Raw genomic sequence first — 24,943 nt, forward strand, 5'->3', positions numbered from 1 at the left:
CTTTTTAACCTGTGTCACTGCAGTGAGGCCTACAGACAAACTCACTTTTAAAGTTATGCTGCTGCGCACTTAAATAACCCTTGTCCTACATTAGATTGGTGTAAAGTGCTGTGCAGCGCAGAAGTGGTGTACCTGCATTGGGTGTCTGAGTGCCTGGGAAAGGTGCAATAGGGCAGTACTGAACAGTGCATGCATGGAATATGCATGTGCTGAATCACATGAGTGGTACAGTACCTGAAAGATGTAGTGCTATGCAGTGCATGTAGAACAAATGCATGTGCTGGGTGGGTGTATGTGTACCAATGAGTGGTACCATACCTGAAGGATACAGTGCATGCAGTGCTGGACAATGTGAGCATGTTAAATGCATATGTTGGATGTATGTGTGCTACAATACATGTTGGATAATATACTGTGCAGTGCATGTCTGCTGAATACATGCACTGGGTAAATGTGTGCCTGTGGATGGTAAGATACATGGAGGGCCCTGGTTTCCATTTTGGGATACACAGACCTGCATGGTGAAACATGGAGAGGAGGTAGAGAGATCCCACAGACAGACTGGTGTATTGCTGAATTCCTCTAAGCTACTACATCGGAGCTACTAAATAACTACCCACAATTGAAAATACCTGTTTTTCACCAATATTCAATTAGAAAAGGCTTCCCAGTGAGGCGTTCTGCCTGGCCATGGCCAAAGGACTTACATTGGCAGCATTGTGTAAAGGGATTTGTTCAGGTCTACCATTGGCCAAGACAGAAACATCCCCAGAGTGTCCTCCCCAGTAACCAAGTCAAGGGTCCTAGGGCCGGCTCTGATACAGTACAAGCATAAACCTCTAACCACAGACAGCTAGGGCTGTGTGTATCCAGATGCTAAAAAAGGTGTGAAAAGAAAGCGTTGAAGGAAATCATGCAGGTAGTGGTTAGCTCCCAAAACACAATAGGACCATAACAAGCCAATGCGCTGAGCCAATGGCATCGTGAACTCCCTGCTTTAGCAGCTACAGCAGGGTTGGCGTTCCTCATAGAACTCTTCTGTCTGCAGTTTGGCAGATAAAAGCTGATCATTATAAATATGAAGGAATACATTGTTAACAGAAGAGCAAGCAGGAGCAAGAAACAAGAAAATATGTCTAAATAGAAGAGGGAGCAATGGAAGGAATATTGAATGGAAGGAAGGGTGAAAGGATGGATGGATCAGTGGGTAGATGGATAAGTAGGTAGGTGGATGAGTTAGTAAAAGGATGAGTGACTGGATAGGTGGCTGGATAAGTACAAGGATGGCAGAGTAACGGGGTGGATTAATGGATAACTGAGTCAATGCATTGGTGAATGGACAGGTGAAAGGATGGCAGAGTAAATTGGTAGATAAGTAGGTGGGTGGGCAGGAGAAAGGATGGAAGATTAAAGGGATAGATGGATAGGTGGATGGACAGGTGACATGATGGCAGAGTCAAATGATTGATGGATGAGTAGGTGAAAAGACAAGTGAATGCATGGCAGAGGGGATGGACAAATGCACGGATGGGTGGAGGGAAGTGTGGATGAATGTATGATAGATGGATGACAAAGTGGATGGATGGATGGCACAGGATATGGATGGATGGATGGCAGAGTGGATGGATGGTAGGATGGATGGGTGAATGGATAAGTGGATGGCAAAGTGGATGGATAGATGGATGGATGGATGGATAGATGGCAGAGTGGATGGATGGTAGGATGGATGGGTGGATGGATAAGTGGATGGCAAAGTGGATGGATGTATGGCAGCTTGAATACATGGAAGGATGGATGCGGGGATGGATGAACGGACCAATGGATGGCAAAGTGGATGGATGGATGGCAGAGTTGATGAATGGTTAGAATAGGGATAGATTGAATGATGAAAAGAAGAATTAATGGATGACAGAATGTAAAGATGAAATGTGGATATCAATGAGCAGATGGAAACCTAAAAAGATGAATGGATAGATGCTTGGATGGAAGAGACAAGAAATCTTTTATGGGCTCATTTGCTTCGATAGCTCGCTGCCATCAGAGAATTAGTTCGAAGTGGGAAGTATTTTGATTTTCTGGCTACATCCTTGCACAGAGCAGCAGTGAGGAATAATGGCAGCATTGAGTCATAAGGGCCACGAAGCACTTACTGCCTTGTCACGTGATGTCTTCTTGAAGATAACATGGCGGCTGGCAGCTTTGCTCATTTTTGTGCTCATGCTTCGTCTGGACACGGCCGAGGCCACTCAATGCCCAGAGACGGAGGACCTGTGGAATAGGAAGTGACAAGGTAAGGGAAGTCAGAGAAATCTGAAACCAGTGGCATTCTTTCTACTCAGCACCTGATCCCAAACTTGCTTATGTGTGTATCAGAATGCACAGCCTGAGGACCCTACAAGTGTCAGCCGCTGTGTATCAGTAGGCACAGCCTGATGACAGTATAACCATCAGTATCTGTACATGGTGCACAACCTGAAGACTACAGGCATGAGGAACAATGTGAAACATGAGCTACAAATGACAAAAGAAAGGAGTATGCAGTTCCTAAAGAGGCTGGCAGTGACTTTGAGTGAATGCAAATAGCTGGCTACCAAGAGGGAGGATGGGAAATCCCTCCTTTTGGAATTAGGGCCCTCACACACCCAGCCAGGGAGAGGTGTGGCGCCGCGGCCAGGGTGACTGACTCCAGAATCTGGGGATCACGGTTCGATCCCCGGGACCGGCGGCATGTTAGCCCAGCACCATGTGACTCTGGGCAATAGCTTGCTTAATCTTCCCGACGGCCCCCAGCGCCTAGAGACCCTAACGGGTGATGGTTCGCGCTTTACAAATGTGGATTATTATATATTATTATTAGCTTGCTGGATGTCATGCTTCATCATTAGGCATGCTCCTCATTGGGTCGGTGCTGCAATACCCGACGGGCACCCTCAGTGGGCGCTCTTTGGCAGAGAGCCCCCATGGAGGGTGCCCGTCGGGCTGGGTGTGTGAGGACCCTAATTCCAAAAGGAGGGATTCCCCATCCTCCCTCTTGGTAGCCATCTATTTGCACTCACTCAAAGTCAAACTTTGAGTCAAACTTAGGAACTGCATACTCCGTTCTTTTGTCATTAGTATCAGGGCGCGTATGCTGGACATTCAAAGCCCTTTTTGTGTCTCCTTGTTGTTAGCACAAACATGAGCTACAACCTTGAGTAGTCTTGCATTGTGCCCATTCTGAAGACACTGCAAGCATCAATAGCTGTGCATCCCTCACTGCCTAGTTACACTGCAAGGATAAGCATCTGTGAAACACTTTGCACAGCCTGATTACACTGCAGTTGAGAGTAAAAGTTTATCTCTAGGCACAGCTTGTTGAGAGTGCAAGCAAGAAGCATCTGTGTATCACTGTGCATAGCCTGAGGTCACTGCAAGCCTCCTCAGCTGTGTTCCTACTCACACACACACACTCACACAACGTGGCCACTCTCAGTAATAAGTACATGTGTATTAGTCACTGTGTATAATCTGAGTACCTGTCCTCGTTAGCCCATCTTTACCACTCTCTGTGGGGGAGGAGTAGCCTGTTACTAATGGGTCTGCGCACAACTATAGTTTGTGCTCAGGTTGTCAGCCTTGATCGCTCTTCTACATCTTTCCTCCTTCGTGTGGTATATTTCTATCGCAGCTGTGATGCAGTGTAAAATGATGGGGCCCTCTGAAGAATGTGCAGAGGGGCCTCTGAGTCTCTCATACCTCACAGATATCCATTGACCTTGGGTGGAATGGAGCCCCTCTGAAGGAATTGGAGACCCCTAAAGTATTGCACCGCATTGGCTGCAGTAGCCTGTGTTACTCCCTTGTCCCTGTCTTTCCAAAATAAATAAATGTGAAATGGTGTGTGGCTAATGCTTATATCACCAATTCCTATTCATGTCCTTTTGGCATCTTTGTATTCATTTGACAGCTTCTCGGCTTGGGTGCATGTTACTGTATGGATTACACAGCCTTCTCTGACCATCCCTCGTATAGTGTGCAGGCGCAAAAGTCCTGCTGCCCTGTGGGTAAGCTGGTTAGTTCTAATCATAGTGTCTGCTCTTACATACACTCTCCAATCGCAGCATCAGGCACCATAGAACAATTGCCAAACCTCAGTGATCATCACACACGAAATGGAAACACTTCCCCTATACCTCTAAACCAAACCACCACCCTCCCAACCACAAACCCAACTGGTGTAGTTTGCTATTCCTGTGGGTAAGTGCATCAGCGCCCCACATAGTGAAAGTACGCAAATGCTCAAATACAATACAATACTATGCATAACTTGAGTACATTGCCTCTTTCAAAGTATCAGTATGCATAGTTTATCGACACTGTTTACATTGGTGTCTATACAATCCCTGTGAGTGCACTTCAACCATTGCTCTTTGTCACCAACAATAGCCTGGGTACGCTGTCAGCATTGGTGTCTGCGGGTCTCTGTGAGTACACTTCCACCATTGGCCTTTGTCCCACCTGCAGCCTGGGTACACTGGCAGCATTGATGTTTACAATCCCTGTGAGTACACTTCCACCATTGGCCTTTGTCCCGCCTGCAGCCTGGGTACACTGGCAGCATTGATGTTTACAATCCCTGTGAGTACACCTCCACCATTGGCCTTTGTTACCACCTGCTGCCTGGGTTCACTGTCAGCATTGGTGTCTGTGCTTCCCTGTGAGTACACTTCCACCATTCGTCTTTGTCCCACCTGCAACCTGGGTACACTATCAGCATTGGTGTCTGCGCGTCCCTGTGAGTACACTTCCACCATTGGCCTTTGTCCCGCCTGCAGCCTGGGTACACTGGCAGCATTGATGTTTACAATCCCTGTGAGTACACTTCCACCATTGGCCTTTGTCCCGCCTGCAGCCTGAGTACACTGGCAGCATTGATGTTTACAATCCCTGTGAGTACACTTCCACCATTGGCCTTTGTCCTGCCTGCAGCCTGGGTACACTGGCAGCATTGATGTTTACAATCCCTGTGAGTACACTTCCACCATTGGCCTTTGTCCTGCCTGCAGCCTGGGTACACTGGCAGCATTGATGTTTACAATCCCTGTGAGTACACTTCCACCATTGGCCTTTGTCCCGCCTGCAGCCTGAGTACACTGGCAGCATTGATGTTTACAATCCCTGTGAGTACACTTCCACCATTGGCCTTTGTCCTGCCTGCAGCCTGGGTACACTGGCAGCATTGATGTTTACAATCCCTGTGAGTACACTTCCACCATTGGCCTTTGTCCTGCCTGCAGCCTGAGTACACTGGCAGCATTGATGTTTACAATCCCTGTGAGTACACTTCCACCATTGGCCTTTGTCCTGCCTGCAGCCTGGGTACACTGGCAGCATTGGTGTCTGCACGTCCCTGTGAGTGCACGTCCGCCATTGACCTTTGTCGCCGCGTGCAGTCAGGGTACACTGTCAACATTGGTGTCTGCGGGTCCCGGTGAGTACACTTCCACCATTGGCCTTTGTTCCACCTGCAGCCTGGGTACACTGTCAGCATTGGTGTCTGCGCGTCCCTGTGAGTACACTTCCACCATTGGCCTTTGTCAACGCCTGCAGCCAAGGTGCACTGACAGCATCGGTGTCTGCATGTCCCTGTGAGTACACTTCCACCATTGGCCCTTGTTGCCGACTGCAACCAGGGTATGCTGTCAGCTTTGGTGTCTGCGCGTCCCTGTGAGTACACTTCCACCATTGGATTTTGTCGCCGCCTGCAGCCAGGGTACGCTGTCAGCATTGATGTCTATGCTTACCTGTGAGTACACTTCCACCATTCGTCTTTGTCCCACCTGCAGCCTGGGTACACTGTCAGCATTGGTGTCTGCGCGTCCCTGTGAGTACACTTCCGCCATTGACCTTTGTCACCACCAGCCATCTGGGTGCACTGTAAGCACTGGTGTCTGTGCATCCATGGGAGTTCCACCATTGGTCTTTGTCACTGTCTGCAGCCTGGGTACACTGTCAGCATTGGTGTCTACGCGTCCCTGTGAGTACACTTCCACCACTGGCCTTTGTCAACGCCTGCAGCCAAGGTGCACGGACAGCATCGGTGTCTGCCTGTCCCTGTGAGTACACTTCCACCATTGGCCCTTGTTGCCGACTGCAACCAGGGTATGCTGTCAGCTTTGGTGTCTGCGCGTCCCTGTGAGTACACTTCCACCATTGGATTTTGTCGCCGCCTGCAGCCAGGGTACGCTGTCAGCATTGATGTCTATGCTTACCTGTGAGTACACTTCCACCATTCGTCTTTGTCCCACCTGCAGCCTGGGTACACTGTCAGCATTGGTGTCTACGCGTCCCTGTGAGTACACTTCCACCATTGGCCTTTGCCACCACCTTCAGCGAGGGTACACTGTCAGCATTGATGTCCCTGTATCTCAGCAAGCATGCAGTCCCTACTGGTCTCTGTCAGTTCTTAAACCTGGGTACACTCTCAGCACTGGTGTCTGTTTATTACTACTGATACACTGTCACCAATGGTTTCTGTCAGTGCCCATGGCCTGGGTAGGCTGTCAACAATAGTGTCTGTATCACTGCGAGTACACTGCAGCTGCTGGTCTCTTTCACTGGATGTGGCCTGAGTGCACCGTTTCTAGTCCTATTCACTGGGTGTTTCCCGAGTACACTGTCCCCGCTGGTCTCTTTCACTGGGTGTGGCCCGAATACTCTGTCACCGCTGGTCTCTTTCACTGGGTGTGGCCTGAGTACACTGTCGCCGCTGGTCTCTTTCACTGGGTGTGGCCTGAGTATGCTGTCATGCTTGTCCCTTTCACTGGGTGTGGCCCTAGTAAGTGGAGTGGTGTGGCTCAATGGTTAGAGGCGGCAGACCCGTAAGCAGAGAAGGGGCCGGGACCAGGGTTCAATTCCCGACGCGGCAGGGTCGTGGACCAAGGTCAAAACGGACTCGATAATTCTCGCCTCGGTGCCTACTCTAACCAGGGAACACACTCGGCAACTCTAGGCATTAAGCTTGCCTCATCTCTACAACGGCCCCCCCACAGATGCCGGGGATGCCTTATTTCACCTTGGAGATACCCAGAAAGGGACCATCTCACAGGGAAAATCAGGACGGCTTCCCCAGCGGTCTTCAGCGCCAGGATACTCCATGGAGTCACAGTGCGCTTTACAAGTACACCCACATTTACGTTTACACTGTCACCACTGGTCTCTTTCACTGGGTGTGACCCGAGTACACTGTCACCACTGGTCTCTTTCACTGGGTGTGGCCTGAGTACACTGTCATCGCTGGTCTCTTTCACAGAGTGTGCCCCGAGTACACTGTCACGCTGGTCACTTTCACTAGGTGTGGCCTGAGTACACTGTCACCGCTGGTCTCTTTCACTGGGTGGGGCCTGAGTACACTGTCACGCTGGTCACTTTCACTAGGTGTGGCCTGAGTACACTGTCATCGCTGGTCTCTTTCACTAGGTGTGGGCCGAGTACACTCTCACCGCTGGTCTCCTTCACTGGGTGTGGCCTGAGTACACTGTCGCCGCAGGTCTCTTTCAATGGGTTTGGCTCGAGTACACTGTCACCTCTGGTCTCTTTTACTGGGTGTGCCCCGAGTACACTGCAGCTGCTGGTCTCTTTCACTGGGTGTGGCCAGAGTACACTGTCACCACTGGTCTCTTTCACTGGGTGTGACCCGAGTACACTGCAGCTGCTGGTCTCTTTCACTCGGTGTGTCCCGAGTACACTGTCACCACTAGTCTCTTTCACTGGGTGTGCCCTGAGTACACTGCAGCTGCTGGTCTCTTTCACTGGGTGTGGCCAGGGTACACTGTCACCACTGGTTCTTTCACTGGGTGTGACCCGAGTACACTGCAGCTGCTGGTCTCTTTCAGTGGGAGTGCCCCGAGTTCACTACAGCTGCTGATCTCTTTCACTGGGTGTGGCCCAAGTACACTGTTACCACTGGTCTATTTCACTGGGTGTAACCCGAGTACACTGTCGACGCTAGTCTCTTTTACTGGGTGTGACCCGAGTGCCCTGTCGCCACTGGTCTGCTTTCACTAGGTGTGGCCCGAGTACACTGTCGCCGCTGGTCTCTTTCACTGGGTTTGGCTTGAGTACACTGTCACCACTGGTCTCTTTCACTGGGTGTGACCCGAGTACACTGCAGCTGCTGGTCTCTTTCACTGGGTGTGCCCCGAGTACACTACAGCTGCTGATCTCTTTCACTGGGTGTGGCCCGAGTACACTGTTACCACTGGTCTATTTCACTGGGTGTAACCCGAGTACACTGTCGACGCTAGTCTCTTTTACTGGGTGTGACCCGAGTGCCCTGTCGCCACTGGTCTGCTTTCACTAGGTGTGGCCCGAGTACACTGTCGCCGCTGGTCTCTTTCACTGGGTTTGGCTTGAGTACACTGTCACCACTTGTCTCTTTCACTGGGTGTGACCCGAGTGCACTGCAGCTGCTGGTCTCTTTTACTGGGTGTGCCCCGAGTACACTGTCACCACTGGTCTCTTTCACTGGGTGTGCCCCGAGTACACTGCAGCTGCTGGTCTCTTTCACTGGGTGTGGCCAGGGTACACTGTCACCACTGGTTCTTTTACTGGGTGTGACCCGAGTACACTGTTGCCGCTAGTCTCTTTTACTGGGTGTGACCCGAGTACACTGCAGCTGCTGGTCTCTTTCAGTGGGTGTGCCCCGAGTACACTACAGCTGCTGATCTCTTTCACTGGGTGTGGCCCGAGTACACTGTTACCACTGGTCTATTTCACTGGGTGTGGCCCGGGTACACTGTTACCACTGGTCTCTTTCACTGGGTGTGACCCGAGTACACTTTCGACGCTAGTCTCTTTTACTGGGTGTGACCCGAGTGCCCTGTCGCCACTGGTCTGCTTTCACTGGGTGTGGCCCGAGTACACTGTCGCCGCTGGTCTCTTTCACTGGGTTTGGCTTGAGTACACTGTCACCGCTGGTCTCTTTCACTGGGTGTGGCCCGAGTACACTGCAGCTGCTGGTCTCTTTCACTGGGTGTGGCCCGAGTACACTGCAGCTGCCGGTCTCTTTCACTGGGTGTGGCCCGAGTACACTGTTACCACTGGTCTATTTTACTGGGTGTGGCCCGGGTACACCGTTAACACTGGTCTCTTTCACTGGGTGTGACCTGAGTACACTGTCGCCGCTAGTCTCTTTTACTGGGTTTGACCCGAGTGCACTGTTGCCACTGGTCTGCTTTCACTGGGTGTGGCCCGAGTACACTGTCGCCGCTGGTCTCTTTCACTGGGTGTGGCCCGAGTACACTGTCGCCGCTGGTCTCTTTCACTGGGTGTGGCCCGAGTACACTGTCGCCGCTGGTCTGTTTTACTGGGTGTGGCCTGAGTACACTGCTGCCGCTGGTCTGTTTTACTGGGTGTGGCCCGAGTACACTGCTGCCGCTGCTCTCTTTCACTGGGTGTGGCCTGAGGACACTGTCGCAAAAAGAACTATTGATGGACAGAATGTAGAACAATGTCATACATTCGCCCCAGTACAGAGATCTGGGCCTAATACATCGTTTTTTTTGCTCACTGGTGTGGCGGGGTGAGCTAAAGAATGATGATAGATTAAACCCAGATCAGTTGACTGGGGGTGAGGGCTTGCATTGTTCAACACTCTGTCCATCATCCCCTTTGCTTTTGCTTTGTTTGCTCTAAATTGGCAGGGTATGCCCAGACGTGGGTCCCTTGCTCACTTTGCCACTGGATTCAAGCTAGCCTGGATGATGATTGCTTATTAGCCAGAAACCGGTCCCAGGATGCTTTTTTCCGCTCCAGGGAAGACATGGCTTGGCAGTTCAGGCTGGACTGTTCCCATGAGGCACAGGGTCAGACTGATTTGCATAATGGTCTATAAACTATACTGCTTTATATCCGACACATTTAATAAATTATGCTGTAAAATGTATAGGTTTGCCCCATTAAATATTTGTTTTCTGGTGGTGGAGTAGTAATCCTCCTCTTGAGCTCTCTGGGTAGGCAGGTTAGGCTCACTCACTATAACCTCAGTGATTTGTGACTCAATTTTACATTGCTTCCAGTACTGGTTTGTGTACCCAGTCTATCCCTGATATTTTTCCATAAAACCCTGGGGCATATTACCAACAAGTAGCGATATTTATTGCTAAATAGGCTTAGCGACGATTATTTTATTGCTGCCTATCGCTGGATATGTTAGCAGAGAAAACATGCTATTAGCAACGTTTTTCTCCATTGTGCTAAAATATCCAGTGATAGTGGCGAAATCCGTGAATATCGCTGTGAATACAGCGATATTCACGCATTAGCGACGAAATGCTCCTAGCCATGTTATCCACCTCCCATTGGATAACATGGCTAAGAACTGGTCTGGGCAGGTGTTAGTATTTGGAGATATTCGCGCTTAGTGCGAATATTTCCAACGCTACGCCTGCCTTGCTAATAGGCTCTAGCGACGTTAGCGACTGCTTTCAGTCTCTAACTGGTTGGGTACACCCACTATGCATGTCCTTAGCGATAAACACCGCTGACATGCAAAGCGGGCCCCAAACCGCTCGCTATCGCCTAAAAGCTGTCGCTAACATCAGTTAGCGACAGCTTGCTAATAGGGCGTTAGAATTATCGCCCCCTTTGGTAATATGCCCCCTGTTTTAGCATGTGTATTAAGCCTTTCAGGGCCTTCCTTGGATCCTCTGCCTTCAGTCCCCTTCCAGTGCTGACTACTCTCAGATGTTTGTGTATTCCAGGACAGTAATCCTCAGCAAGGCTTTTCCACAGCTTCTGAGGCGTTCCAGTTGCTTACCAGGTGGATGACCGCCATTGGCATGAAGTCGAAAAGATGTAAATGTAAGATATTATTCCTCAGACCTTGTAACTTGCTGACTTCTGCACCCCAGAACCCAGCTCCCCCTATTTTCTTGGCATGCTTCTTTTACCACTAAGAAAGAAATGCAAGAGTGATGTGGGGTGGGAGTTTAAACATTACCTCATAAGTGAGGGAAGTAGAGACGAGTGCTTTCTTTGGGATATGAATCCGGTCCTAGGATGCTTGTTTCCGGTCTAGGAAGGACCTGGCTTGGCAGTTCAGGCTGGACTGTTCCCATGAGGCACAGGGTCAGACTGATTTCCATATGGCCAGGTCTAAACTGGGGTGGCATGGTGAGCAAAAGAATGATGGAGTTAACCCGGATCTCTTGGCTGAGGGTGAATGTTTTGATTTTTTCTGCCTTCCGTCCATCAAATGTGTGTCTTTTGCTTCTTTGGGATACAGCATCTCACCATCTTTAGCCCCGCCAGCAAAAACCCATTGTGGGATCTTTGCGAAATTACAGGCCTAACATTGCAGTAGGGAATATGAATCCTGAACATCTGCGGGTCACAATATACTGACCACAATATCAGAAGGACAAAAGAAAATATCAAACAGATGAGTACAGAGAGGGGGTGAGGCCGTACTATTTTTAACTCCACATCTACATATCTTGAAAACACATGTATGACCAAAGTACACAATTTTGTAACCCAATGATATTTCGCATCTGATCTTCCCGGTCCACACACAGGCTTAACTGCACAACCGCCTTGTGCTTTGTCTTTCCAAGTCCACCAGCAGCAAAGCCTGCAGGGCCTGCGAAACAGTGATGTGTATTTCCTGACTTAAAAAGCATGAGCCTGTGTCTCTGTTTCTGATCGCTGTGGTTGTCAGAAACTAAACCTGAGTTTGCACTTGGCTTTATAAATGTTTCCAAAGGAGAGCTCTGTGGCTCCCTCATAAATATCTTCGATTGACATTCAAATGTCAGCTGGTGCTACCCAAATTTAGCAAGCATCTTGCAATTTCAGTTCAGGGTGGGCACACTCCCCATCAATAACTTTGTATCTAAGTGGGGTAACACACATTCCAGCAACTGCCTATTTTGTGTGGACTTGACAGAAACAAAAGGTCATATCTTTTTCGTCTGTCCCGCGTACAACAAACTAAGATCTATGTGACTGAAATCCACCTGTGCTAATATGGGTATTAGGTCCAGCCTTGAGGCTCTCCGAATCCTCAAAACATCAGTGGCTGGACCGGTTGTGGTTTCAGTAGCCAAGTATCTAGGCTGGGTATGGGTGCTTCGCTGGAAAGAGAAGAGGCAGAGGCATTGATCCACCCCCAGATAGGCCTCCTTATATTTTGAAACATCTATTATATATTACCCCCCTTAGATAAAATGTACTCACTGTAAATGCAGAGCACCAATTTCAGGACATCCGTCATGGGCTTTTTACCGTTTATTTTATTGTTTTAAAGTTTTTATACATATTTATAAATAACTTTTAATGATTAGATAAGGTGCTTGATTGGATATATTAGTTTTCTCAACTATAATGTGTAGCTCCATTTTATTTTTAATACATACTATGCACATTTGTTTTAACTTTTGTGATTTTATGTAAATCGAAATAAAGTTATAAATAAAAATGGCAAGTTCAGAATTCTGCAGAAACCCAACTCTTTAAATGATCCGCTCTCACTCCTCTGGTGAACCAATCAGCGGATGGTGTTTTATGTTTTATGTTTTACAGCTCTGGAGGAGGTTGCCTTTGTAGTGTGCACTACATAAACATAAAAAGTGAATCAGAATGAGTACCCTGTAAGCACTACTGTGGAACTATCTCTGTGTACAGCGGTGTACTGTGTTCATGCCATTATGAACCATTTACGCCCTCAGCTAGACACAACATTACAATGTGCAATCCTAGGAAACTCTCACTTCCAGAATACATGCATCAAACCGCTGGGTACAGCGTGAGTATGTGCTTCTACAAGTACCTAAGCATCATTTTGGCTTCTCAAGTATCTTTATTACATATTTAAGGTCTCAAAAACATGTACAAATTAAAAAATGCATATCACAACAGAATATTCTTCAGAAACAACATATGTCACCTTTAAATAAATCAAATAAGAGTAAATGGCTTAAAGGTTAACGGTTCCATTCAAAAGCATATTTTATTATGAACAAATTTGCACAATAAAATGAAGGCATCTTTTCCTGTCCCTTTGTTTTTCATTACTAGATTTCACAATATTAATCTCCGTTTTTTTCAGACCATACCATTAAAATATAACAATAGCTATTCAGCACTGAATTTCAAAATTTCTCTTAGGAAATTTTTGCTAAGAGCGAAAGAGAGCCCTTAGCTCTCCGCGGCTTGCTTATTAAATGCTTGAAAATGTAAAGTTTTTAAAGACGATGGAATCCAGTTTGTCAACATAGAAAGGATAAGCATAATTACAGCTTAAGCTTTCAATTAGATGAATGTAAAACCAAGATTTCATGTCATAGTCTCAAGGGTATTACAACATGTAGGCCTATTACACTGTTACAGCGCGTTCAGCAGTATTATCGATTAACATAATCACTCCCAATGGGGACAAAATGTGGCAGGATTGACTACAAAGAGTGGATGTCATGCAAGCAATGTAGAAAATACCATCTCTGAGTGCCAAAAAGATGCGGAACTCTTAGAGAAAACTCCACTTGAAGGGATGGCATTGTCATCACATGGTACAAAACCGAAAACTACATTTCTCTTCTCTGTTACGGTAATTGAAACTATAAATCCTCATTGCTCTCCAGTGCACTGCTTGTGTTGACACTAGGGGTGGGTGGAATTTGCGTAGTTGCGCTACGCAAAGCCCCGCGAAACTGTAAAAAATATCCGTGAGCACACAAAGTTCTGCGAAAACGCGAAATTCCTTGTTCTGGCCGTTCACGATTCTTTCTTTCCTATTTGTGAACGCTGTTTGCCTGCTCGGGATAAATACCTCGTGAACACGCTTGTTGAAAGTGCAAACAAGCAAAAAATTCTGTGAAGCCGCGTATCACGGAATTTTTGGCAATTCCGCATTCTCCGCGGAACGTAAAATTACCCAAAGTCCGCAAATTCCGCAAGCGGAACGGAATTTACTGCCCAGGCCTAGTTGACACATATGCTATCACAAATAAAACCATTCAATACATCACTGATTGCTTCATTGAGCGACATTCCTGCAGCTACACTCCAAGAAGACCCCTTGATGGCGCTAGAGAGAGAGGGATGTTACCTCCTCTGCCCAAAACCAAAATCTAGAGAAGGGGAGGCGGATGGAACAATGCAGCAATGGAAGACCAAAATATTTGCAGCGCACACTACATTATGCATCCATAAATGCCATAACGTTACACATACTATGGCAAAATATGTGGCATAATTCGGGACATTCTTTGGCAGTATTATTTCATTTTTTTTTTCTAGCACACAATAACACTGGTTTCACCTCATTCGCACCAGTTGAACACTTGAACACAGCAATCATCAACTCAAAGGTGAGCACTTAAACTTTGCAGAGGGCTAACACGGTGCATCACCACGTGTTGTGCTTTTTTATTAGCTTTTCATCTGTTTGAGCTAGAAAAGCTATTTATTTTTTTCAATTATGCAGCAGGTGGTGGATTATGTGCTAAATCAGGCGAATCTGTAACTATGCAGAAAACTCCACAGCCCCAAGATCACACAATTCCAGTGACTCTGGCTATATGTACTCAAATGCAAAATGATATGAACTAAAACTTCTAGAATGAGCTGCACAGTTTACAGTTGACATGCTAATAACACCCCAGGCCAGGAGCTCTGTGAAAGTTCCTTTTATGGGTTGGACTCACGGAGAGGTCGAAGTGTCACAAAAAAAGAAATGGAACTGTGAGGGGAGGCAGGGTGGGGTCCGGTGTTCAAAAAGTGATTGGGGAGATTACCTTTGCTGTTTTGTATCAGACGGGGGCATTGAGGGCGCTCTGCTGCAACAAACTTCCGGGACACTTTGCTGTTTGTTTCCACCGGAAGAAGCCCGGACCAAGGGCGGGCCCATCTGTGCCCGTCAGGGGCCGGCTGGGTTGGGCCACCCCCCTGATATTGTTTGTTTCATGTATGCTTTGTAGTATTGGGTTTAGTCAGTAGTGTAATATAGTACCAGCTGCTGGTTTTCTCATTTTATTATATTTCAGAATAGCACTTGGTCCAAGTCCCCCCAAAAATTATCATATTGTTAACACCCCCACAAAGTGGTCCAACGACACATAAGGAAGGACCAAAAGGCCCACTGGCTAGAGTGCAAAGTATGGGTGGGGGCAAATCTACTAATGTTTCCCTCCACCTTCCACCTGAGGCCACTCCTTGTATTGGCAAATGTTCCCAGACTTCAAGCCCCAGATCAGGAACACTGGTCTTCTCTTAAGAACAAGGCCCTTCATTTATTGAGTGACAGGACTGGTGTTGGGAACCATCTCTTCTCCGAGTTTAAGATGGTGCAAAGAGTTCCCTGGGCTGGACATCCCGACAAGGTTTTTGATGGTGACTGTGTGGTTATAAGGTTTAGGTCTCCAGGTTTGGTCCAGTTAATTTATTTATTTTATTTATTTATTGTGACTTATATAGCGCCCTATAACCCAGGGGTCTCTAAGCGCTTTGTTAGGATCAGCTAGACAATAAAAGATGCATCAGAATTACATTTAAAGGCCACCCCACGCTTGCTGGAAAAGCACAGTTTTTAGTTGTTTGCGGAAAGGCATTAGTTTCTTTTCATTGCGGAGTTTCAGCGGTAATTTATTCCACATAGCTGGCAAAGTATGTGAAAAAGCGCGTCCACCCACAGTAGTCAGTCTACAGCGTGGCTGAACCAGATAAATAGAGTCAGCAGATCTAAGCGCCCTCCCTGGTTTGTAAAGGGACAGACGAGATTTCAGATAGGTGGGTGCTCTGCCATGAAGCGCCTTGTGTACAATGCAGAGCCCCTTGAACATTAATCTCTGCCTCACTGGCAACCAATGGAGTTCCCGCAGGAGGGGGGATGCCTGGGTACTCCTTGGTTTCTTGAAAATGAGCCTAGCAGCATCATTCATAACCGTCTGCATTCTATTTAAGAGGCCCTGTGGGAGTCCTATATACAATGAATTGCCATAATCCAGCCTGGCCAAAATCATTGCAGAAACCGCGCTCCTTAAGGTGGAAAAAGAAAGCAACGGGGAAACTTTCCTAAGTTGGCGAAGGAGGCCGACGCAACAGCCCACCACAGCTGAAACTTGCTTTTTCATGGACAGCTTACTGTCCACCTGGATGCCCAGACTCTTAACCACCTCCGCCGGTTCTGGCGGCGTGCCCAACTCCCCAGGCCAGAAACGATCACACCAAGGGTTGCCAGCGATGGTAATCGGCAGCACCTCGGTTTTGTCCGGGTTGATTTTTAGGGAGTTGCCGGACATCCAGTTAGCTGTGCTTCTCAGAATGTTTTGCAGTCTGGTAAAGGCATTCTGGCTATCCTCCAGCTGGATAATAATCTGGGTGTCGTCTGCGTAGTTATATACCTGACAGTCCATTTGATTAAGCATCCGAATCAAAGGCTGCAGGTATATATTGAATAATAGGGGTGACAGAGCCGACCCTTGTGGGACCCCGCAAGTGATCGAGGTTGCGGTAGAAAGCATGTCACCCAATTGCACTTTCTGCGTCCTCCCTTGAAGAAAGGATGTGAACCATGCCAGTGCTATGCCCTGAATGCCGATATCCCTCATCCGCGACAGTAGTTGTTCATGACACACAGTATCAAATGCCGCGGAGAGGTCCAACAGCACCAGGGCCCCCGGGATTTTCTTGTCTGCTCTGTTCCTAAGTTCATCCACGATTGACAATAATTTTGGAAAGGGCAGCGTCAGGTCGATTATGCAAAGATGTTATTAACGTACTCCCGTTGGGCTTTTTTTATCAATCAAGCGCTAATATTAGAGGGGTAGTACAGAGGATTTTTGCAAACAAACTTGTCCCCTACAACTATGCAGCCCTGACCTCCAACAGATTTGAGGTTTTTGGATCTATGGAGGATATTAATTGACTTGAACCAAATTCCTGCCCCATTAGCCCTAAGACGCACGATATTAGAGAGCCAGGAGTGGACAATTCAATACCTGTCACCCAGGGCCATGGGGAATTTCCCTTTTTAACCCCAAAAGCTCAGCTGGGTGATACAAACGGGGAAGATACAGCGGGGGTAGTTGCTAGAGCTAGTGAGTCCCCCACGAGCGTTGTGTGCCCATTTGTGGGTGTAGTGGATTCTGGCTTAGTATCTTGCGATAATTTGTTACCACCTAGCTCAAATTTAAGTCATAGATATCCAAACCCTCTATTAGTCTCCTGGAATATTGCTGGGATAAAGAACACAATACCGTTGATGGAATGGTCATCATTCATTGAAGTACAGAAATCAAAAGGGGGGAGTGAAGAGGTGGTGCTGCGTGGCACCAAGGTGGGCACGTCCTCCTCTTACCAAAGTACTATTAATCAACAAGGTCCACCTCTCGTAGGGTCAATGTGTATCCTGTTGTTAATGGAATACACAGAATGTGTTAAAATACCCCTCACACACCAAAAGGGCCCTTGGTGTCATGCTTCATCATCGGGGTCTTCCCGCCCGGCTGCCGGACGGGGCAGTGCTGCGACGAGCGACTACGCCGGAGCACCTTTTAGATGAAAGTGCTATGTGAGTGAAATGGAGTGAGTGTCAGTAGGGTCAGGGGTGATATAAAAAAGTGGTGTTAAAAAATACCTGGCCTGGTGATAGATGAAACTATTTATTAAACACTGGCTGGTATTGTTAAAAGAAAAGTGTGATTCGGAAAGAACAAGTGGATTAATGGGCTTCCTTTCCTGTGTGGGTCAATATGTTTCGGGGCGCCATGCCCCTTCGTCAGGACCGGGGTCAGATCCCCCTGTCACTCACTAATGTCTTTCCACAGTAAGAAGAAAAATAAATTGTGTATGTACAGACTAGTGTAATGATATTATTTTTATCAATGTGTATAGGTACATACTTTATAAATATACACTGCCCTAACTAAAACAGAGATACTGGTGTAGTATGCTTAGGGAGGTAGGGAACAATGCCCCATGAGCCAACTCTGGAGAAAGGGTATTTGAGGGTCCAATCAACCCCCAGCACGGTTGTGCTTCCTCCTTCGTCCGTGGCTTCCGGAGGAAGGAGGAAGCACAACCGTGCTGGGGGTTGATTGGACCCTCAAATACCCTTTGTCCAGAGTTGCCTACCTCCCTAAGCATACTACACCAGTATCTCTGTTTTAGTTAGGGCAGTGTATATTTATAAAGTATATACCTATGCACATTGATAAAAATAGTATCATTACACTAGTCTGTACATACACCATTTATTTTTCTTCTTACTGTGGAAAGACATTAGTGAGTGACAGGGGGGTCTGACCCCGGTCCTGACGAAGGGGCATGGCGCCCCAAAACATGTTGACCCACACAGGAAAGGAAGCCCATTAATCCGCTTGTTCTTTCCGAATCACACTTTTTTTAACAATACCAGCCAGTGTTTATTAAATAGTTTTTTCTATCACCAGGCCAGGTATTTTTTAACACCACTTTTTTATATCACCCCTGACCCTACTGACACTCACTCCATTTCACTCACATAGCACTTTCATCTAAAAGGTGCTCCAGCGTAGTCGCTCGTCGCAGCACTGCCCCGTCCGGCAGCCGGGCGGGAAGACCCCGATGATGAAGCATGACACCAAGGGCCCTTTTGGTGTGTGAGGGGTATTTTAACACATTCTGTGTATTCCATTAACAACAGGATACACATTGACCCTACGAGAGGTGGACCTTGTTGATTAATACATCATTCATTGAAGCCCATGACATCATGGTCTTTCAGGAAACCTGGTCAGTGGACCAGGTGTTCCGACAAGGTTATTTAAATTTTTCCAAACCTGCTATGGCTGGCTTGAGGGGGAGGCTGATGGGGGGTTCAACAACCTGGGTGAGACAGACCAATAGAGTATATTCAAAGGAGTATTCCGCAACTGACACTAACTCCAATCAAAAAATGGACTGAAGCTGCACTTCAGCTAAAAGTATTATGTCTGGAACGGGGTATTAGGGGTGCAAACAGGAGGGTGGACTCAGATAGGCAGGGCTCTCCGCCCTTTAGCAATGGGTTGAGAAGTAGTCGCATAGACTACATTTTTTCAACAAGGAATTTTGGGCATCCCTTATAGATATGGTTGTTTTGGAACGGGTGGAAAGCGACCACAATCCCCTAGTACTGTCTATGCAGCTGATAGGATGCCATGCCACCGAGGATCTGGCAACTGAAAGCGCATATATAGAAGTACAGCTTAGTAATGATACTAGGAGAGTTAAATGGTCTAATTGCATCAACAATGAGGAACAATTGGAGCTTATGAGGCAGTTGGTTGATAGTGCAGCTGCTGATCTCCTAAGATGTGTTACACAGGAGGAAATTGACACCAAAATTATTCTCATCCATAATGAACTTTTTAACAAGCTCAAGGGCTTTTTTTTATAACTAATGTAAAAAAATCTACAAAACATAATGGCCCTTTGGTGGATGCATGGTATGGGAAATCATGTAGGGAAGAATATAAAGCTCTAGCCAGGGCCATACGATCTAAAAATAGGGAAAGCATTAAAAGGGCGAGGGTGGGTACAAGCTGGTACAACATAAAGCAAAAAGGGACTGGGATGAGCAACATTGGGATGAGTTATTCAAAGCCAGTAAAGAAAGAAGTATGGCTACTTTCTGGCATTTGGTGAAATGGGGTAAGGGGAAACCAAGCCAAGCACCTGTTAATCATGTAGCCCCCGAACTGTGGGTATCCCACTTCAAAACCCACTTTGCTATAGCAGATCATCACTTTGAACATGATCAAGATCAATCCCTGATTCCCTTAGCTAATTCCCCGTGCACTTTGCCAGGCAGGAGGTAGATCCAGCACTAAACTCAGTCCTGAGAGGTAGAGCTCCTGGGTTGGACTGAGTACCTGCTGATCTGTTCTTGCAAAACAAAGCTTTGTGGGTAATTTATATCCAGTCCCTAGTGAAGGCTATTGATAAAGGCTCCCCAATACCAGACTCATGGCAGGGAGCCGAAATCCTTCCAATTTTCAAAAAGGGGGATCGTTCAAATTCTGGCAATTATAGGCGTTAAAGCTTAATTGATTGCTTACAGAAAGTGACTGCCAGGCTCGTGTTGAGTCGAATCCAGGATTGGATTGATGAATATGATATTCTCTCTCCATTGCAGGCTGGGTTCCGCTCACACACGAGCACTATTGACCAGGTTTTTAGGTTTGTCTTAATTTACTGGTGTGTGGTGATTTTAAGAGGCGGTACATTATATGCTGCATTCGTAAATCTTAATTCGGCATTCGACCTAGTTCCACGTGCCAAGATGTGGAGAGTATTTGCTGAACAGGGCATGCCATTGGATCTACTGGCACCAACTCTCTTTTCTCTGCATATTAATAGCGTGATTCTATATTTTACAAATCATCCAACTGACGCCCCCACTCTTCGCAGGCATGAAGATCCTCCTGCTTATGTTTGCAGATGACACTCTGTTAATCTCTCTGTTAATCTCTAAAACCCAAAAAGGTCTCCAGACGGCGATTGTTAGATTTGAGGAGTTTTGTCGGGACCATGGCCTCTTAGTCAATGTGGACAAGACCAAGTTCATGGTGCTTCATTAACACAAGCTTGTAAAAGGGAGAGTAGCCATGAATGAAGCTACACTAGAGCAGACTCAACTTTTTACATACCTGGGTATTACTTTAGGCAGCAAACTCAACTGGAAACCACACATAGATCAGTTGGTCCTTAAACGTGCACACATTTCTGGTGCCCTATTAAAGGAACAGCGCCTTTCTCAGAATGAGCCGTTTGCCCCAGCATTAAAAATGTATACCTTTAAAATTACTGCTTCTTTCCTGTATGGGGCCGAATTATGGGGTTTGGTTTAGCATCCCTGATGATTTCCTAGAACACATTTTTGATGGGTATAACTGGAATTCCACAATCTAAACCATTGCTGTCCCTTTATTTAGATTTGGGTTGTCACTTTTTCGAGGACGTGACCCGCTATAGACCAGTGGCTTATTGGAGAAGGCTCTGGGTTACCCCTGAGCTGTCCCGGTATGCACAAGCTCTCCTTGAAGTTAGGGATGCTGACCGCGTGTGTAAAATTCCCTGGCTGAGGCAGGCAAAGGCTATTTTTAGTGAGATGGGGCTGAGCCGATTGTGGGAAATCCGGTAGACAATGTTTTTCTTTCTAGAAAGGATTTCAAGGAGACATACTGGAGCATAGTCAACATGAAGCGCTTTTCGTCATTATCCAGGCCGTCTCTAACGAGGGAGTTTTTGGAGATTAAACATGCTACTGAGTACGAAGGATACTGGGATTTTATTATGGTTTTTAATGATAGGAAACATTACCACCAATTTAGGGTGGGATCAATCCCAGTCAATTCATTTGTTGGTAGGTGGTGTACTACGATCTGCAACAAATGCCCATTCTGCCCGACCCAGTCTGAATCTATAGCGCATATTTTATTTATTTGCCCAGCCTATGAACTACAGAGGCACAAGTGGCTTAAACCTTTTTGTATGTCTATGGGCATTAATACTGGCAGTGAAGCACTTAGGATTTTAAAAACAGATACAGCTGAACCTATAGTTATTGCGGTTGCCAAATTTTTTAAACTTGATATGGGCCATTTGTGCCAACAAGATGAGATTACGCTAACCTGTTTTTCCTTTTTATGTAGATATCTGGTCCTTTATTTAGTCACTTACCTACATGTGGCATCCCCTGTAAATAGGTATGGTTTTTTTTTACTTGACAGTATTGTAGTCGTTTTTAGAGTTATTTATTGTATACTATCTGTATTTTTGGATGGAAACACTCAATGGTGTCACTTTCTATTGTGTCAGTCTTATATTATTATTGGAAATGAAATGTTTAAATATTTTAAATTTAAATGTCTTTTATGATTCTTGTCAAATCGAAATAAAGACTTATCGAATCGAATGGTTAAAAGTGAATATATGCTAGATTCCTCCCAGCTCAGCAGGATCCGAAGTGAAACGATAAGGCATTTCAGTAGCTTTTCTGGAGACATGGGCAAAAAACCTTTGCGGGCCTCTTGTTTCTGAGCCAAGGAGCATCTCGTAATTAAGGCAAAATGTACTCTGGTGAAGAACAAAACATAGGGCCTCATTTATAAGGCTCCTTGCGCCTCCAGGGCGTTACTTTTTGTGCCGTTTCGCAGCGCAGGAGCCAGCTCCATATTTACGAGGCATCACTAAGCCACTTTTTTTTAGCTTAATGCTGCCTCTTAAATATAGTTCCCTTTAACACCGTTTTCTGCATTAAAGAGACGTGCAATGGAAGTTGCTGGGGGCGTTCCCAGCAACATCCATGGCTTTTTGACACTGCCCAAGATTTACGAGAAATCTTAAATCTGAGGCAGTGCCAAAAGCGTGTGCCTCAGGCGTAAAGGAAGCACAACGAGGAGAAATATCTTTATTTCTCCTTGTTTTTCCTTTTCCATTTGTGTGCTGCAGGTGCAAAGATGCCTGCGTTGGCGCACAGATGCCCATTGTGCGCCGGTGCAGGGGAATAGGACAAGAATGCGCAGTATCTAATAGATACGACACATTGCTGCCCTTTTCTTTTGCTGTAGGGCAGCGCAGCAGGAAGGTCTCCGGCACTGCCCTACGGCAAAACCTCATAAATGAGTCCCATAGTATTAGGAGCATTAGTGGCATTGCTCTGACAGTTGCATTACCAAGCAGCTTTTTTCTTATTACTCGAACACACCTTCTAGGAGGAGCTCTGGGGCTCCAAAAAGCAGGAGTCTAGGGTTAAAGAGCAAAGGCTGTCCTCCCAATTTGGAATCACCTAGCTTCGAATAGGGATGTATGTCGTTACTACGCATGCTTTTACAACGCATGCCTTTACCACGCAGGTTTTACAACGCAAGTCGTTACAACGACTTGCGTTGGGGGGCGCTGGATAGTGAATAGTTTAATTTACTATTCCAACTCCAGTCCCCGTGGATAGTAGGGAAGGTTTTTGATAGTAAATTAAACTATTCCCTATCCTACAGCGCCCCCCCAGCGCAAGTCATTGTAACGACTTGCGTTGTAAATGTTGCGTGGTAAAGGTACTGCGTGGTAAAAGTTGCGTTGTAAACGCTGTTCCCCTTCAAATAGTACTAAATAAAATTGTGCAATTACAAGCGTATTTCTGTGTTTAAAAAAAATATGAGAACTGTGAGAGTGGAGCTACATAAAGTGATATAAGCAAAAATAAAAGTATGCTGTCACAGTTCCCCTTAGTTCCTGCGCACTTCGACCTCGAGACTCAGATGACTACCAATGTCATAGAACAGTGATGCTGATTCGCTACTTACTTTTACTGGTTAAAAATACTGCGGCAGCCCAAGTACATAGGAAGAAGCAGTTTTTAAAATGCCGGCAAAATAACAGTTATATATGGGCATCTATTAATACTGAGACATCTCTGTTGTCAAATATCAGGTGAATGACACACAGTCTTAATTGTTACTTTCCATTCTGGTACTGGCAATGTTCGCTTCACACTCTATAAGCAAAGCTACGTGTAACAGAGAGGAAAAATATGCATGACATACTCACACCTGACATGTGGCAGCTGCGGATGTTTACAAAAAAAACAGAAAAAAGGTCAGAGTGGATACGAAAGACAAACTCACTAAAAACACAGGGGCTTATTTACAAGGCCCTTGCGCCACTTTTGCATCATTTTTAACATGGGAAATATGGCGCAAAAGTGGCGTAAGGGGCTAGTAAATAAGCCCCACAGGGCCCTATTTACAATCAGCTTGCGCCACTTTTGCGTCATTTTTAACATGGGAAAAGTGACGCACGGGTGGCGCAAGGGGCTTGTAAATAAGGTCCTGTGGGGCTTATTTACAAGTCCCTTGCGCCACTTTTGCGTCATTTTTAACATGGGAAATATGGCGCAAAAGTGGCGTAAGGGGCTTGTAAATAAGGCTCACAAAACACCGCTAAAGCCCGAAATGATTTGGGACCAAAACAAATCCACACATAAAGAAATAAAAATTGACAAAAGTAAACCGCAGTGTGACGCATGTGTATTAACTGCCGAACAAAAATATTCCATTTACATTTTAAAATCGAAAATCTAGCGAACCTTTCCCCGATTGGTTAAATGCTACGGATTTTCGAATTTTGTAAGGAAATTCTCGGATTATGTCGCAATTGTTGGAATTTACTCGCCAATGACTACTGGCGGTTAAGAGGAACTTCAGGTCTCAAGGAAAGAGGGAATGGCAATAGTAAAGGCGTGTCTGAAGCAGGCACAAGTGGTTGGTACCTGCGAGATGCAGGGCGCTGATCTCAAACCGCAGGCCGCGCGGACCCAAGGCGCACACGACGACCTTATATACCTCTGGCGACCCGGCAGCCACTCTCTCCTGTCCGCTCTGACCGGCTCTGCCCTCCCGGGGAGTGCAGACGGGGGCATTTGTACCGGCTTTGGGATGCCCGGCTGCCTCATCCTGGCTTGGGGAGTCCATCCTATAATCCGGGGCTAGGCAGGTTGTGTAGGGCAGATTAGCAAGTGATCCGTGGCGGGCTGTGTCAGCAGGGCCGGGCATTACTGATCAGCAGGGGCGCAAGCCTTTTAAATGGAGAGTACCGGCACTTAGCAGCAAACAGGTACTCTGAGATAGGGTATCGTTTTATGTGTCTCACTGAGACGAGGTGATGAGGTTGGAGGCGTGTGGGATGAGATTGTGGATGAGTTTGTGAATGAGTTTGTGAATGGGGTGTAAGCATGAGTTTGGATGTAGTCTCGTGTAGCTGTATGTGTGTTAGTGGAAGTGATAGCATGTGTTTGCTTGTTGATGTGAGAGACTGAGAATATGAATTAGTGTGTGTGTGTGAATGGGGTGTGTGCCTGTGTTTGAATGCAGATTAGTATAGCAGTGTGTGTGTGTGTGTGAGTTGAGTGTGGATAGCATGTGTTTAATTTTAAGTGTGTGGC

General features: G+C 46.6%; 1 protein-coding gene across 1 annotated transcript in view; it reads right to left on the bottom strand.

The window, feature by feature from the left end:
• SAG (S-antigen visual arrestin) overlaps positions 1–24,394 on the bottom strand; it is a 139,760-nt gene extending 115,366 nt beyond the window's left edge. The window contains exons 1-2 of the mRNA XM_086943847.1: positions 24,272–24,394; positions 2,151–2,268 (exon numbers count right to left, since the gene is read on the bottom strand). Coding sequence (XP_086799973.1) covers positions 2,151–2,219 — 69 coding nt within the window. The 5' untranslated portion in view covers positions 2,220–2,268; positions 24,272–24,394. The remainder of the gene's footprint in view (positions 1–2,150; positions 2,269–24,271) is intronic.
• Between the last annotated feature and the right edge of the window lie 549 nt (positions 24,395–24,943).

This window comes from Lissotriton vulgaris, chromosome 11, assembly GCF_964263255.1.
Source record: "Lissotriton vulgaris chromosome 11, aLisVul1.2, whole genome shotgun sequence".
In the NCBI taxonomy this organism is placed as follows: domain Eukaryota; kingdom Metazoa; phylum Chordata; class Amphibia; order Caudata; family Salamandridae; genus Lissotriton; species Lissotriton vulgaris.